Source organism: Lacerta agilis, chromosome 9 (assembly GCF_009819535.1).
Source record: "Lacerta agilis isolate rLacAgi1 chromosome 9, rLacAgi1.pri, whole genome shotgun sequence".
NCBI classification, from domain to species: Eukaryota; Metazoa; Chordata; class Lepidosauria; order Squamata; family Lacertidae; genus Lacerta; species Lacerta agilis.
Window position 1 is genome coordinate 61,803,742 of NC_046320.1, and position 17,821 is coordinate 61,821,562.

General features: G+C 46.5%; 1 protein-coding gene across 1 annotated transcript; it reads right to left on the minus strand.

The window, feature by feature from the left end:
* Positions 1 to 3,388: 3,388 nt before the first annotated feature.
* Positions 3,389 to 17,326, minus strand: ENOPH1 (enolase-phosphatase 1). Its single transcript, XM_033160787.1, has 6 exons — positions 17,196 to 17,326; positions 10,645 to 10,746; positions 9,464 to 9,666; positions 8,581 to 8,713; positions 6,589 to 6,712; positions 3,389 to 4,010 (listed from the first exon to the last, which is right to left on the minus strand). The coding sequence occupies exons 1-6, from the start codon at positions 17,277 to 17,279 to the stop codon at positions 3,871 to 3,873; spliced, it is 786 nt and encodes a 261-aa protein (XP_033016678.1). The 5' UTR covers positions 17,280 to 17,326; the 3' UTR covers positions 3,389 to 3,870.
* Positions 17,327 to 17,821: the final 495 nt, after the last annotated feature.

A 17,821-nucleotide genomic window follows, 5' to 3' on the forward strand; every position in this document is an offset into this window, starting at 1 on the left:
AATAGTCCTTTCTTGAAGTGAAAGGCCATGGAGTTAGGACAGCTGGAATTACGTAGTAAACTTTAAATGAAGAGGCTGGTGGAATTTAGGTAGGGAGAGTTTAGTTGCAATTAAGATTAATCTTGCATATAACAGCCACTTTCCTATAGATTTTTCATTCCCCAGTATGCATTTCATGTTCATTTCACTTTGATATTTCTAAGCTCACATCTTTCATAAACTAAACTGGCATGTGCTGGACTTTGATTGATGTATTTGAAATAAAATCCTTCCAAACAAATTAATAGCCTTTCAGGTTCTATTCCTCCTCTTGCCTATTTGGGGCAAATTAAGACTGTGTGGGACACAGGTGGAGCTATGGTCTAAACCAGACATCTCCAAACTAAGGCCCATGGGCAGGATGCGGCCTGCGCAAGCCAATTGTGGGGCCCCCGACAACGCACGACGCCCGCTCTTACCGGCGCGGTTGCCCATCTCCGGATCAGCGCGGTGCTGGAAATAGCCTGTGTGCATGTGCAAGCGTCATTTCCGGTGCACTTTCGGGTCTGCGGAGGACCATGCGCATGCAAACAAGCTATTTCTGGTGCCGCACCGAGCTGGAAGTGCACCAGAAAAGACACTTGCGCATGTGCACAAGCTATTTCTGGTGCCGTGCTGCGCCAGAAGTGCACCAGAAAAAGCAAGTGCCCGCACGTATGGGCGCATGCTCCCCCGCCCTCCGCACGATCGGCGCCGGAGGAACCGGCCCGAGGCCGGGTAAGTTTGGGGACCCCTGGTGTAAACCACTGAGCCTCTTGGGCTTTCCGATAGTTAGGTTGGCGGTTTGAATCCCTGCGATGGGGTGAGCTCCCGTTGCTCAGTTCCTGCTCCTGCCCATCTAGCAGTTCGAAAGCATGTCAAAGTGCAAGTAGATAAATAGGTACCGCTCTGGCGGGAAGGCAAACGGCGTTTCTGTGCCTTGCTCTGGTTCGCCAGAAGCGGCTTAGTCATGCTGGCCACATGACCCGGAAGCTGTCTGCGGACAAACGCCAGCTCCATCGGCCAGTAAAGCGAGATGAGCGCCGCAACCCCAGAGTCGTCCGCCTCTGGACTTAACGGTCAGGGGTCCCTTTACCTTAAGAACCTGACTACAACTCCCATCATCCCTGATTAGTGGCCATGCTCCTTGGAGCTGATGAGAGCTGGAGTGAAACAATACCCGGAAAGCAGCAGGTTCCCTGATCCCTCGTTTAGAGAGTGTCCCCCTTCATATGTGTGCTTTGAAAGATTACCAGAGGTCAAATTTGCAACAGGTAAGCAACTACCAACATTATGCAGGTGCTTCTCAAACACTAAAGACAAACCTTTATTTAGCACAAGTGCATGGGTGGAAATAAAGCCAGTTCAGACGGAGGGGCCATGGCTGTGGGTCTTCCATTTCGGCCACAGATTTGTTTAAAGAAAACACATGCATTACAAGGCGACAATCACACGGACATTGAATAGATCTGCAGCAAAAGGGACGCTTACTCAAGGAAGAAGCTTTATTGCTAAAATGGTTGCACGTGGATTTCATTGGAAATACTTTGTTTCCCAGCATGCAAAGGTTGTGGCGAGAACTGGGATCCTTACGCAACGAAGTGAATCACATGTTCATGTGCACTGTTTTCTAACAGCCCTTTTCAAAACAAAATAGAAAATTCTTTCCAGTGGCACCTTAGAGACCAACTGAGTTTGTTCTTGGTATGCACGAAAGCTCATACCAAGAACAAACTCAGTTGGTCTCTAAGGTGCTACTGGAAAGAATTTTCTATTTTGTTTCGACTATGGCAGACCAACACGACTACCCACCTGTAACTAGCCCTTTTCAAATACCTGAAGAGGCCGCAGAAGAGGCCAAAGCCTTGTTCTGGGCTTCCACAGAGGGGAAGACTTTTCCCTAGGACAAAGCCTGCCTGCCCCCTGGACCTACAACATAATGTGAATGTAACTTGCTATACTTGTGGCCACATCTGCACGATACTATTAAAGCAGTATCATACCCCTTTAACAATCATACGGTGCTACAGTTCCCAGAATCGTTTATCAATCCCCCTTTTCCAGGAAACTTTGGGAATTGTCGCTCTGTGAGGTGACACCAGGTCTCCTGAAAACTCTCAGCACCCTTAACAAACTGCACTTCTGATGGTTTTGGGTGGCGACGAGGAGCCACAACCACTAGAAGTTGTATCACAGTGTTTGAAATTTACAATGAGGATGTGGTCTGTTAAAATTCTGCATTTTGTCTATCTTAAGACATAGGTGTTCCAGGCCATCTGCCATCCAGGTCCTGGCCAGACACAGAGCTGTTCAGTACTGGCGAAGACTGCTGCAAAATATGCCTTGCAAGACAATTGCCCTGGTTACAGTGCCTTGCGACAGTTATTTACTTACAAGCAAGGAAGTGGTTGCTTGTGTGGAAAATGACACCGCTTTCTCTCAGCATTCGGTGTGGATGAAGTTGTAGCTCCTCCACGCAAAAAGGAAAAGGGAAGGAGCAGCCTTGTAGGCTGGGGACAGCTGTATAGCAAGGCACAGCTGTGCACTGAATTGGAGGCGATACACACTCCTGTCTCGGAGACTCAAAAAAACATGCAGACTTTAAAAGGGGTCAGTGCCGTGAACTGTCTGGGAAAAAAAAAGATGACATGTTGGGAATTCAACAGTCACAAAATGGCACAAGTAAAGGGAGAAATGACTGGTGTGATTTGTGGCATCGACGACACAGGTACTGTCCAATTGACTGCAGCTGCAATGCACGAAACACTCAACCTATCAGTAGCTGAAGGGGAGAGATTGCATTTGCCCAGCATCACAGTAAAGGGAAAATACAATCCTTCCCTCCCCCACCAATCTATACATTAGCTATGCTAACAGATCTCCCAAAACACGCTTGAACGGGGGTGGGCAAAATATTGCACCACCTTGGCACAGAAAGCTTCACCTGGGAAGGCCTTCAAAAGTGTTTACAGCTTTTGGTCTGCGGGTCAGTTCACTCTGCATCTTCTCAGTACCTTATTTCCTCAGCTGGTTAGTTAACTCTTAAGCAGAGCAAACAACGCAACCTTTGCATAGCATGCTACATTCCTGCATGCAAAACTCGGGGCTTTTGTGTCTCTGCTCCCCAAATCTCTCCATCCTTCACTAAGACAAGAAAGATTGGGGCACGTTCCAGCTAGATAAACGCACCAGAGGAGCAGAACCAGGAAGGGGTGTGGCCTAAGGGGCGTGGCCAGAGGAAGGGTGTGGCCTGAGTAAGGGGCGTGGCCTGAGGAGAATCCCATGGGCGGGATAGAGAGGCCTGCATTTGGCCCTGAGCCTGATGTTCCCCACCCCTGCTTGTAAACCAAAAACAGCAGAACATAAAAGAAAACTTAAAAGACTTGTTTATTATTTGCAGGAGAGAATGAAGCTAAGGGAATGTGTGTCTGAGGTAAACATGCTGGGCACAACCCACGGCGAGGATCTCCTACACAGGAGCCTCTGGAGATGAACGGCGGCTGCGGGTAAACTTCGGCAGCCCCCTTCGTCTCGAGAAGGCCTTCCATGGACAACATCCTCCTGGTGGTTTGCGTGACTTCCACGTGCAAATCCAAAGCAAGGTTGTGCTGACAACCAGGGCTTCGCAGCCGCTGGGTCCGAGGTGTGCCCGCAACACCAGCAGATGTCTCGACCACACCGGGTTTAAAATTCCTGTCACTGGAAGGCCAAGGATCCCAATGCTCTCAATTCCAAAACTCATGTCACCAGCAAAAAACTACCGTATTATAGTACAAGGAGGATTTCGGTCAGGCGTCGCTCCCATATCATCCTTTCTTTCTTTTCTTAACAGAAACGCAGAAATTTGCTTCTTTAAGTGGAGGACGGCAAGAAGAGTTCGTTGAAAGAGGTTATGAGTCTATAGTAAGATTTCTCGTCGTCTGTCAGGCCTGCGTTGCCCGGCCGGACTACTATCGCCACGTGCATGTCAACTTCTTCTGCGGCATCTGCCTCTGAGGGGAAAAGAGCAGGAATAATCCATCAGAAGAGCGTGAATCCAGATACCCATCTTATTACTGCTCATATGCTGGAAGCCAAGGGAATGTGTGTCTGAGGTAAACATGCTGGGTTTTTACATTATCATCTCCCATGGAAAACAAGCATCTCAAGGAGATAACACCCAGCTCTACCAGAACCAACGAAGGTGGTGATGGTCCTGCGTGAGGGTCTGGAGATGGTTGGAGGATGGATGGGGGCTAACGGATTGAGGCTGAATCCTGACAAGACAGAAGCACTGTTTTTTGGGGGGGCAGGGGGCGGGTGGGTATGGAGGACTCGCTGGTCCTGGATGGGGTAACTGTGTCCCTGAAGGACCAGGTGTGCAGCCTGGGAGTCATTTTGGACTCACAGCTGTCCATGGAGGCACAGGTCAATTCTGTGTCCAGGGCAGCTCCATCTGGTACGCAGGCTGAGACCCTATCTGCCTGCGGACTCTCTCGCCAGAGTGGTGCATGCTCTGGTTTATCTCCCGCTTGGACTACTGCCACACGGTCTACGTGGGGCTACCTTTGAAACTGACTCGGAAACTGCAATTAATCCAAAATGCGGCAGCTAGACTGGTGACTGTGAGTGGCTGCCGAGACCATATAACAACGGTCCTGAAAGACCTACATTGGCTCCCAGTACGTTTCCGAGCACAATTCAGTGTGTTGGTGCTGACCTTTAAAGCCCTAAACAGCCTTGGCCTTGCATACCTGAAGGAGTGTCTCCACCCTCATCGTTGAACCCGGACACTGAGGTCCAGCTCCGAGGGCCTTCTGGCATTTCCCTCACTGCGAGAATGTGAGGTTACAGGGAAACAGGCAGAGGGCCTTCTCGGTAGTGGCGCCCGCCCTGTGGAACGCCCTCCCATCAGATGTCAAGGAAATAAACAACTATACAACTTTTAGAAGACATCTGAAGGAAGCCCTGTTTAGGGAAGTTTTGAATGGTTGATATTTTATTGCTTATTATTCTTATTCTTATTAATATTCTGTTGGGAACCGCCCAGAGAGGCTGGGGAAACTCAGCCAGATGGGAAGGGTATAAATAATAAATTATTATTATTAATATTATCATCTAGCGTTCTCCTTGACATGCTTGCTTTCTGTGTGCGGTATTCCACTGAATAGTAATGGTCGCGCAATGACTTTTAGCTGTGCCATGTAAGTTCCCTACCCTCTCCACTCCTCACGTCCCCCCTAAATCTGCTCTGGAGTTTCTCTGAAGTAAATTTAGGTGTCATGCAGGTCAGGCACACAGGAAGAGCAGAGGGTGAGGAAGTTGCACAGGTAAAAGTCTCTGCGCTGGTGAAACTGCCCTAGGAGCAAGAGGTTGTGTTGTGGGTTTTGTTTTGTTTTGACTGACATAAAAGTGAGGAATTGTTAAAACGTGCAAAATTGCCCCACCTGAAGTTTTAAACAGTAACACATCAGGGGCCACGTTCTACTTTCCTTGCACCGTAATAAATAAAGTATGCAAACCAGAGAAAGCTGCTGAATAAATGGCACAAATTGTGTCATGTCAATGTGCTTTCAAAAAATAATATTATGAAAGTTAGATATATTTTGAGTACAAGATAGGCTGTAGATTAGAAATTAGTTATTTTTGATGAAAGATGATATGATAAGATAAGAGATAGAATTAATTAAATAGTTAAGGTTACAATATAAGATAAGTGATAAGAAATATAAATGGATAAGTTGTTTGTTAGAAAATAGATTAGAATAGATTAGATTTATATAGGATTTGGAAGTTACAAAAAAAGTATTCACAAGGGACGCAGAAGGAGGAGACAGGAGGAAGTCCTAATAAGATGTGAGGAAAATTGAAAATTTTATATAGAAATAATAAGGTGTTATTTTGATGTGTTTTGTTAATGTATGTTACTGTAGTTTTATGTTGTTGTTATTGTTCTTTTTTGTTATGTTAAAAACTTTAATAAATATTATGTTAAATAATCATCATCATCATCATCATCATCACATGGTCAGTGAAGACAAGCTGGAGAACTCGGCCACATCTGTCAAAAATCTGGGTCATTTGGGTGAATATATTTTAAATTAAAGTACAAAGGGTATTGGAAGTTGCCTTATACTAAGTCAGACCATTGAGCCATCCAAACTAGCATTGTCAACATTGATTTGTTGCGTTACACGAGCAGGTTTATTATTAGGAGCCTAAGTGGCAATAAACAGTATATTGATTATTTATCACATTCATATCTCATCCTGCTTCCTAAAGGAGACCAGGGTGGCAAACAACAAGTGATTGCCAGGTTACAATTCCCAGAGTGCCCTGGGAAGAAGGAATGATGGATAAACCACTCTGGGAACTATAGCTGTGACAAGCACAGCTCCATAAGGGGAACAGGGACTGTTCTCGCAACTCACAGCACCCCTTAATAAACTACAGTTCCCAAGATTCTCTGGGGGAGGGGGTAGTCATGACTGTTAAAATCAGTATAACCGTGCTTGAAATGGGTACAGTGAACAGCTTCTGGGCAGGCTTACGAGAAGATAAGGATCACAACAACTAAACTTGCTCTCTTACCCCGAGTGACATCCGTCAAGAACAGTATGTTGCTTGTGGAACACCCAATGCTTGCGGCAATCCTCTGGTAACTCTCGCTGTCCACTTTCGGGCCTATTTTGGTGTCAAAGTGGCCATCAAAGAGCTGGAAGATTTAGGAAGGACATTTTGTTTTTTAAAGGAGAGGCTTAACGTTTCTCATACCCTTCTTTCATTTTTGTATTGGTATCGTTTTCCTCACTTGTTGGCCCGGTCTGTTCTTTAACGCAATGTTGCTTGGTTTTCAGATGTTAAATGAGGCCAGCTCATTCGTACCGTTTTACATCGTACGGACTGACATTTGCATTCACTGATGTTGTGATTATATAGAATAGTTTCTAATGCGTCTTCTACTTATTTCATAAAAATTATACACTGCTGGATTGCAAAAAACAAAAACAAAAACCCTGGTTACTTCCCCCAGTTTGCAAAATTTAACAGAAGCTAGAGTCCTGGTTAGATTGTGAAAACCCCTCTAGGCCTCGTTTATACATGAAGCAGAATGTGGGGGCAAAAACAGCCTGTACCACTTCATGCTGCAAGAGGATATGTACCCCTTAAAAAAAAAAAGCTCTGATTTAGATTTCAGGATTTTTAAAAATAGTATTTTGCATTTTGATTTTTGCACGGCGCTGATTTTAAAAAACCCCACACGTTTATTTACATTTTATACATTCCTTTTTTATTAGTTTTATTTTGACAAAGTAATAACCATAAATAAATAAGATTAAAAATGGGCACCCCACCACCGAGACGATTCCATTGTAACTATCCAACCTCCCAGAATTTCAACACCTCTTGCGAACGGTTCGACCCCTTTCCGTTTTAACAGTACAAATTCTGCAAGCACCCTGATTTTTAACGCGAGTCAACCTTGTGTTCTTCGGTAAAACCGCAGGACGCCCAGACGTTTCCAAAACTCTCAATGCAGTAAAATTAAAACGCACAGCAGAGAGAAGCATTCTAGTTCAGCCTGCTCCCTATTGTATTTGTATTCCGCTTGCAAGTAAATTTCATTTAAAAAAAAAAACTAATTAAAGGAGCATGGAAGGAGGAGGAGGTGGGGAATTCCTTGATCTGCAGTGTGAAGTGGAACATTCCAGTCTGCCGCTTAATTCCTTCACTGCATGTCTTCTCTGCTTTTGCCCATCTTATTGTCTCAAGGACATAGAATCACCACATTGGAAAGGTACCCTTTAGTCCAGTGGTGGCGAACCTTTTAGAGACCGAGTGCCCAAACTGTAAACCAAAACCCACTTCTTTATCACAAAGTGCCCAAACTTGTTGAGCTTTTTTGGGGGAGCTGCCGACCAAGGTTTTGGAGCTTTTTTGGGGGGGGTCGCACAAAAGTTGCTTTGCTTTTTTGGGGGGGGGCGCCCCAAAGCTGCTGAGCTTTTTTTGGGGGGGGGAGAGAACAGAAATAAATGACAAATAACACCTTCTCTGGAATTAACATGCAGCGCCGACATCATCGTCTGCCAAAGCGCCAAAAAACCACACACACAGCACAATAAGGGTTGAAAAACGAACGCTATTACGCCCAATCAGAAACAACTACTGACACAGAAAAACAGATCAATCGCCGAACACAATCTCCAGTGACTAGCAAAAAAAAAAAAAAAAAAAAAAAGTTCAAGGTTTCAACAGCGGACGCAAGCCTGGGGAAAAAACAACAACAGCAGCACGGATGGGCCGATGGTGCGCGTGCCAGCAGTGAGGGATCTGCGTGCCAAATCTGGCACGCGTGCCATAGGTTCGCTACCATTGCTTTAGTCCAACCCCCGGCAATGCAAGGTATCTCCAACAGGGGAGGCAGAACATAATCATCAAGGTTACTTGATGGCCTTATCCTGCATCTCGTGAACGCAAACAGACACGCTGCACCTGAGAGAAGCCGGAAGTGAGACCGTTTTAGGGCGGAAGAAGCCGGAAAGGCAAAGGAAAGGAGACAAACCTTTAAAGCGTTGTGCCTACCTCGGAAATATCGCCTTCCGTAGAGTTCCCAAAAAAGAGCTTCTGCGCCTCAACGCTCCCAGAGGAATAGATGTAAACTTTCATCCCTGCTTCTCTCCATTTCCTCACTGCTGGAACCACATCATCAAAGAACCTGTAATGGCAATGCATGAGGCGGCAACCCAGAGACATATCTTGAAGAGACAACGGAAGTGCTAGCCTTATTTGTGTGCAGAATTTGCTGGACAGTCACATTCCACAATTGCGCAAGAAGACCTGATGCGCCTTAGAAGTACAGGGACAAAAATGTTCGTATAATAAACGGTCTCCCTCGGGAGGTGGTGGACTCTCCTTCCATGGAGGTTTTTAAGCAGAGGTTGGAGGGTCATCTGTCATGGATGCTTTAGCTGAGATTCCTGCATTGCAGGGGGTTGGACTAGATGACCCTTGGGGTCCCTTTCCAACTCGACAATACTATGATTCTAGGATTCTATGTGTTTCTCTAAATTATGAAGAGATGTATACAGACACCCATCCCAACACTGGATGACAACAACAACAATCCCATCCTAAAGTATGCTGCTGAAAGAAAGAAAACAGGGCACGGGGGAAGGACCAGGAATGGATGTGTGTCCATTCAGTCTTGATACTCCACTCAGTTCCGATACCCCTAAACGCAGAATTAATTCATCCTAAGGGTCTGCATTTTGCACCTGGCTTCAGCAAAAAGTTGATTCTGCAAGCCTGAAGTCTGCCCAGTGCTAGGGGTCAAAGCCCCATGTTTTCTGCTTTGATGTGCAGATCCCCTCTAAATGTGTGTTTGCTTGGAGGGTGGGGAGGGGAGGACAAGCAATGGGGCAATAATGCACACTGGCCGCTCGTGTCATAAACGCAGGACACTCACTCTCCCTTCAGGCGGCCGTTTTCGTACGCTGCCCTCCATATGTGGCCTTGGAGCTGCTTCAAGGCGGTCGTCTTCCTGTCTAAAGACATCTGCCAGTGGACGTTGTCTATGACGGCCTGGATGATGCGCTCCACCTCCTCCTCTCCATCCCTGGTCTCCAGCGGGATGGGCACCGCTCCATCCATGTGAGCATCTTCTTCAGCCTTTGGGAAACGGTGAGAAAACGTTATCTTTTTTAAAAAAATATAATTTTTATTATTTTACACTATACTACTACAATACTAAACATATCCATCACTCTCATACATTTTCCATTTTTGGCTAACCAAGCCATGACTTCCCTCAATCCCTTCACATGGCTTTCAAAATTATATCTTAATCTTATACTTCTTTAATCAACCATTGCTTACATTGTCATAAATTTCCTACTTACTTTAACTTCCATACTTACAATAATATTTCTACACATTAACTACAAAACTTCTTGAAAACCTATTAGCGTATTCAATTGTAAATTGTATTTTAAATAGTTCGTAAATTTTAACCACTTTGATGAATTTCTGGTCTCGCTGTTCCCGGATGCTTCCCGTCATTTTGTCCAGTTCTGCATATTCCGTCAATTTCACTGTCCATTCTTCTTTCACGGTGAGAAAACGTTATCAGCAGTGATGGGGACTCCTACTTCAAAGAGCCCAGCTGGGTCAGATTCAGGGTCCATCTACTCCAGCATCCTGCTTGCTGCAGCATCAGCCAGAGGTCCCTTTCTGCTACCGATGTGCCGCGATTAACATCGGTACTCGCGACTTAGCCCTAGACCTGGTGTCCCGACTGCAGCAAGCGAAGACTAGAATACCTGTATACCAAAGGAGCATCTCCACCCCCATCGCTCAGCCCAGACACTGAGGTCCACCTCCAAAGGCCTTCTGGCGGTTTCCTCATGGCAACACCTGAAGCTACAAGGAACCAGGCAGAGGGCCTACTCGGTGGTGGCGCCCGCCCTGTGGAACGATTTCCCATCAGATGTCAAGGAGATAAAGGACGACATAACTTTTAGAAGACATCTGAAGGCAGCCTTGTTTTAATGGTTGATGTTTTATTGCATTTCTAATATTTTGTTGGGAGTGGCATACAAATAATAAAATCATTTTTGTTAGAAGACGATGAAAAGGAAAACACTTTACCTGTTTTCTCAGAAGGCCGACGTCTTCTTGGCACTCCTCTTCCTCCCAGTGTGCACGAAGGTACTCTCGGATGTTGTCTTTAATGTAGGAAAACAGAGTATCCTAGCGAGACAAAAAGCGAAATGAACATGAGGCCATTGCCCGTGGAAAACTTTCCAATTTCAGAGTGACCTCAGCCCTACTCATGTGTTGCTAGCTCACACAGGGCATCGGCATGCGGAGCAGCGGTAGTCAACGTGGTGCCCTCCATCTGTGGCTGGACTCCAGCTCCTGTGGTGATGGATGATGGGAGTTGTAGTCCAATGACAGCTGGAGAACCCAAGGGTGGGAGAACACTATTCTAAGGGGAAATGGGGATTAGGCCTGGATGTCGTAGTTGCAATATAAAGTTATGGGCGATGCCCCGTTGAAATCCAACTGATATTCTTAACATTTAAAAATGGCAAAGCACATTTGCTTCCTCGCCCTGTTAGTTCCAATTCCTGGCATTACAGAAGGGCGTGTGAATACAAAGCCTTCAGTTAAATGCATCGTTTGATGGATAATTAGAACAATGGTGGGTGGGGGAGCTGGGGCAGCGCTCACTTGACCTCCTGACGGCAGAGGCCCTGCTGCTTCCTGGGAAGGAGAGGGGCGAAGTGGTGGGAAGACAGGTGCGGTGAAAGTGCAATGGCAGGAGCGTCCTGGCAGTGCATTTGCACCATGCTGACCTCCCCACCCCACCCCAAACCCTCTCCTTCTGTATGTAAGCAGCAGTGACTCAGCTGTCAGGAAACCAGGGGAGCACCACTGCCACCCCCACTGAAATGTAGGGTAGTGCAGCTCTGAGACACTTTTCAGAATAGGAATGACGGCAACATCTGCCAGTATCAACTGGCTAATGGGCGGGCCCTCCTTCCTCTGGCAAATGAATGAGGCAATACAGTAGAACCTCTACTTACAACCGCTTCTACTTGGGCCTGAACCCGGAAATACTGGGTTTGCCGCGATTCGCGCACGCGCCAAAGTGGCCGCCGCCGCCTGCACATGCGCAGAAGTGCGCTGCCGCCGAATGCACCTGCGCACAACGGCGCTTCTACCAGCGACCAAGATCGACTTACAGGCGGACCTCTAGAACTGATTACATCCGTAAGTAGAGGTTCCACTGTAATGAGGTTTTCAAGTTTGCTTACGATGCATAAGCACAGGGAATTAAAAGGATAAGCAAAGGCTAGATACGTCTTTCCTTTTATTTGATGGAGGTACGGCTTCACACAAGCAGTGGTAACGTTTCTTTACAAGGTTGTTTTGCATTTCTAATTAAAGCTACAGCTGGACGAACCGTTTTTTTTTTTGTGAAACTCAGTATGTTTCACAAGTTGACCCTATGCAGTCGGAAGTGAGAACCACCAAGTTCAATGGAGTTTGTTCCCAGGAAACATTGCACAGGATTGAAGACATGCTGATCCTAATCGACTGGGTATTGTGTTATGTGCTGTTGCTCTTGGGGTGCTTTTATGCATGTTTAAATAATGCATCAATACAGATGCCTGCATTTCAGGATATTTCTATGGGAGTGTTGGGATGGAAGCTCCAACAGGACAGCTGGAGACGAGGTGTTATAGCTGATATTACTGAGTATCAGAAAAAGTGCCACTTTAAGGAACCTCTAGACTGGGCGCAGCCAATTAAACAGAGAACAAAAAGTCTGACATTTGCAGTTCATGCCCAGGGGCAATGGACCGGCTAATTGACAAATGATGCAGCCTTCAAGTCAGGTAAGAAATCAAGTTCAAGGTTGGCTGCTCATGCTGCAAAAATCAACTTGGAGAGAAAAAAAATGTATTCTCAAAAGAGACTCCTAGTCCCTCAAAACTCTAAGGTTACTTTGAGAATAAAAAATGCCAGTTTGGTTCAAAAGGATAAACTCCCCCTTCAATAAGCTTTCCTGGGCAATGGGCCTCTTTCCCCCTCAACAAGCTCCTCTTAATGCCTATTCACGTACTCCCAGACCAGATTTTGCTAGAGCAGGGTTTCCCAAACTTGGGTCTCCAGCTGTTGTTGGACTACAACTCCCATCATTCCTGCCCACTGGCTCTGCCAGCTAGGGATGATGGGAGTTGTAGTCCAACAACAACTGGAGACCCGAATTTGAGAAACCCAGTGCTAGAGGACAGAAGTAACGGGAAACACAGCAGTCATTATACTGTATTAGCAAAGCTGGGGATTCATTTGAGGCGGCGTTCCAGGTAACCAAGTCAATAGGAGGGACCAGAAAGCACCAGGCAAACTTCTGAATGCCAGAAAAAAACATTTCTGGCACAACAATAATAGTTCTCTCTTTCTCTGTGTGTGTGTGTATTAAGGCAAAATACAGTGTCAGTAGGAAGCCTACTGTGTAACTGTGACCTAATTTCCTAAGTATTTGAGGTGACAGCTCTCAGCTCACTCACGTTTATATAGCAGGAGTGTGAGCAGAAGAAATAGCAGCCCTAAGTTCTTAATATTATGAAGTGTTTGTTCTACTTTAAAAAAAGGCAAGGGTATACAGGGCTTTCAGTCCATTTGGGTATTTATTAAAATTTTAAATACATAGAAGCCCAGTCCCAAATGTCTTCACTTAGGAAACACAGGCCTTATACTGTGTCCATCTTGGTCCACATAGTCCAGTACAGTGGTACCTTGGTTCTCAAACTTAATCCGTTCCAGAAGTCCGTTCCAAAACCAAAGCGTTCCAAAACCAAGGTGCGCTTTCCCATAGAAAGTAATGCAAAATGGATTCATCCGTTCCAGACTTTTAAAAACAACCCCTAAAACAGCAATTTACCATGAATTTAACTATCTAACGAGACCAATGATCCATAAAAATGAAAGCAATAAACAAGGTACTGCAGTCACACAATCAATCAATCAATCAGTAGCTGAACTGGGCTCCGCACAGTCACAAAAACAAAACAAAAAGAGCCGCAAAAATGAAAGCGCAAAATAGATAGCAGAAACAGACAGACCTCAGCACAACGCTCAAAACGAAAGTGTGCCACTCAAAACGGAAGTGTAACACTCAGAACGGAGCACGTTTGGCTTCTGAAAAAAGTTCGCAAACCAGAACACTTCCTTCTGGGTTTGCAGTGTTTGGGTTGCAAGTTGTTTGAGTACCAAGGTGTTTGAGAACCAAGGCACCACTGTAATGTCCACACTGGTGGGCAGTTGGCTCTCCAGAGTTTCAGGCAGAGGAAATTCCCAGCCGGTTTCCCCCCGTGATATTTAACGGCAGTATTATAGTGAACACCATACTGAACGAGAATCCTGTGTCATCTTAAACAGAACTGATGTAGAATCGCCTTTTGTGGATTTATAACCCTCTGCAGGTGCGTTAAGCGTTACTCTCTGCTGGCAAATTTATAAACCTGGGTAAAGAAAAATGATGCAAACTGCAGAGGCCAGAAATGCAAAGCAGCACAGGAAGCTCACATGCTCTACTTGCATTTCATGGCCTTTTGCCCCTTCTGTTTAAAAGCTCTCTGGACGTGTCTGTGTACATGTGTATGAGTATTATATATCTGACAACAGGCAGTAGTGCTTGATGCAATTCAATAAGGTCCCTGTTACAAAAGCGGGGACCTACAAAAAAACAAAACAAAACACTATTTATGCGTATAAACAAAATAAAAACATTCCTTCCAGTAGCACCTTAGAGACCAACTAGGTTTTTTTTACTGGTATGCACTTTCGTGCGCATGCACACTTCTTCAGTGTGTGCATGCACATGAAAGCTCATACCAATAACGAACAGTTGGTCTCTAAGGTGCTACTGGAAGGAATGTTCCTATTTTGTTTCGACTATGGCAGACCAACACGGCTACCTACCTGTAACTATTTATGCGTATGCCACCACATGCACGCGCGGTGCTGTACAAAATACGAGGATAGATTCCCCGCCCTGAGGAGCTTACAAACGACGACGCAGGAGAGAAAACAGAGGAAGGGGTGGCAGTATGGAAGCATATGGAAACAGGAAGGAAATGTGATTATTTCAGTTACAATGTGCTTGAGCTTAGTGGGGACTGGGTTTGTATGTCTAAAATACAGTACACTTATGGCAGGTATGGATAGCTCAGTTGGTTAGAGCATGGTGCTAATAATGCCAAGGTTGCAGGTTCGATCCCCATATAGGACAGCTGCATATTTTTGCATTACAAGGGGGTTGGACTAGGTGATCCTCAGGTTCCCTTCCGACACACTGAAAGGTGCCAGGAGACTTTTTGTAACACGGCTATTCCAGAAGTTCTGTTTTCCCGAAGTTGCATTAATTAAAAAAAAGCAAGCAAGGTGACCCAGTCGCAGCTGAGATGTGTTAAAATTTCATTTGAAAGTGACATGGCTTCAGGAGACAATTCAACTGAGAGATTTCTCTTGCCTAACATTATCAGACCATCAGCAGGACTTCAATTCTGCCCTGCAGAAGCTGGGGTGAGGGCAGAGGGGAAAGCAAAGTAACAGACGAAGGAGCAGGAGAACTCTGCAGCAATTTTGAAAAGGGAAAACAACATCTCCAGGTTGGAAAACCTGACTGATAAATGCAAGTCCATTTAAGGCAGGGATGGTGAACCTGCAGCTTTCCAGATGCAGTTGGACTACAACTCCCATCAGCCCTGCCTATTATTAGCCAAGCTGGCTAAGGCTGATGGGAGTTGGAATCCATCAACATCTGGAGGGCTGCTGGTCTATTTACCACATTCATATTGTACCCTTCTTCTTCAGATCTCAGGGCAGCAAATGTGGACTTGTTACTTTTCATCCTTCTCAATATTGCTTTTGTAGACTCTGTGAGACAGGCGACTGCTTCAACCCCAACACAGCGAGCTCAATGGCTTTGCGGGGATGTGAACTTGGGTCTCTCTGACCCAGACTGTATAAACTTTAGAAGACGTCTGAAGGCAGCCCTGTATAGGGAAGCTTTTTATTGTGCAGTGTTTTATTCTGTTTTTATATATGTTGGAAGCCACCCAGAGTGACTGGGGCAACCTGGCCAGATGGGTGGGGTACAAATAATGATAATAATAATAATAATAATAATAATATTGAACTCATGGGCTGCTGCACCACACTAGGCCTTTAGAACCATTCCGCAGTGTAGTTCACAAGCCATCCAAGTCACACTTATTAAAACCATTTAATCCACAGCTGCATTGACATTATTTATCTATCTATCCAGCTATCTATGGGGTATTCACAGAATCATAGAATTGTAGAGTTGGAAGGGACCACAAGGGTGATCTAGTCGAACCCCCTGCAATGCGAGAATCCTTGCCCAACATGAGGCTCGAACCCACAACCCAAAGATTAAAAGTATTGTGTTGTAACAACTGATAGGAATGCTGAATCTGTGCCCCTCCTCCAGATTGCATTGGACTCCCTGACCACTGGCTGTGCTAGCTAGGGCTGATCTGAGTTAAGAGTCCAAGAATAGGGGGTTGGACTGGATGGCCCTTGTGGTCTCTTCCAACTCTATGATTCTATGAATATCCAGAGTGAGGCATGTTCCCCATCCCTGCTCTGGGACAAACTGCATTGCAAATACCTAGCAGATTGTAGGACTACAAATTTGCAGGACTTGCCCATGCACGTTTGCTTAGAAGCAACCCCTGCTAAATGCAGTGGTGCTTGCTCCCAGGTAAGCTAGTTTACGAAGGAAGCCTACAACGCACCTACCTGGGGATCAGGCCCCACTGATCACAGTGCAAATGGCTTTCTGAAGATGCATAGGACTGTGCTGTTTATTTCTCCGGCAACTGAGTGAAGCAAAAAGTTGCTAAAATCTACTTTTTATGGCAAAAAATGCCTTCTTGACTAAATTGTGGGTGGTTATTACCCTAACAGATCCCTGGCAATGGAGCTGAGAATGGTATTTACAAAACTTGCTTTGTTATAACCATGAGGTGCACACATGAAAAGGATTTTTTTTTTAAAGTACACACTGGTAAAAGTACTTACATTTAATTCCACATTCTCTCAAGATTAAGTAGAGAAATCTTTTCCAGAAATAGCACTGGATAAGCTCCCCATCATTCTAGACCCAAAAACTGTCTTACAGATGAAACAGCAATTGCAGCAAAGGGGGTGGGGATTGCCTGTTTTTACCATGTGTTTTTGCGATGCCCCCCAGGCCAACTAATCTATAGACCCTATCGGTAGCTTTTCACGGATCAATAGAAAACTCAGCATTCTGCTACTGTCAACTTTCTTAAAAGGTTGCTTTATATCTTTCTCTATATGCTTCCAGGTTTCCCTATAAACGCAGATGCTAAACGTTATGAGATTACAGAGGGAACTGCCATACCGGAGCCAAGAAAAGCGAACGTGGGGAGGCGCACAGATCGCTAATGTGCACCAGCGTTTGTTTACTCGGAAGGGAAAGCGGCCTCACCTGCGCCCAAGGGAGGTTTTTGGAGCGCAGGCTGCGGCTTCCGACGGCCCGATCCAACCCCCCCCCCCAAAAAAACAGTGTCAGACGTGCACCCGACGGCGGGACCATTCAGCTCCCTCTGCCTCCACCCACCCAAAATCTTCACCTTGACAAACGCGATGGGTGTTGTCGTGCCTTCGATATCCAGGAGGAGCACGCTGACTTCTGCGGGGACGGCGAAGCCCACCATGTCCACCGCGGGGGCCACCGAGACCGAGCCGAGGGGGTGCTGGCTGCTGCTGGCTGCGCGCACGGCAGCGCGGAGACGCCGATCCAAGCACCACAAGCGCGCGCGCGCGGACCCTCCCCGGAAAAAAGCGGCTTCAGGGACGCGGCGTCGGAGGGGAAGCGCCGGGAGGAGCCGCGGAACTGGCCGCGGAGGAGGGAGAGAGAGGAGGGGAGCGGGCGCACCACGTGGCTGGAAGCGGAGTCGCCGCTGCATCCGGATCGCGGGAGCCCGATTGGCTGCCGCGAATGGACGGGGAGGCGGAGTGGCCGTAATGCGGTGCGCAGCGGGCGGGGAGCAGGAGGTGTCTGGAAGCGGCTGGGCTCATTTGCCGTGCGCTCTGCTGCGCGCACTCCTCTGCTCCGCGTTGAGTCCCGCGGGGCTTGCTCGCAGGGAAGAGCGCGCACCTCGCCGCGGAGCAAGACCCCGCCGTGGCTAGTGGGGGATTCTTATCGTGCATGCGCGCGGGGTTAAGGTGCAAACCGTGCGCCTTCCGAGGGCGCGCC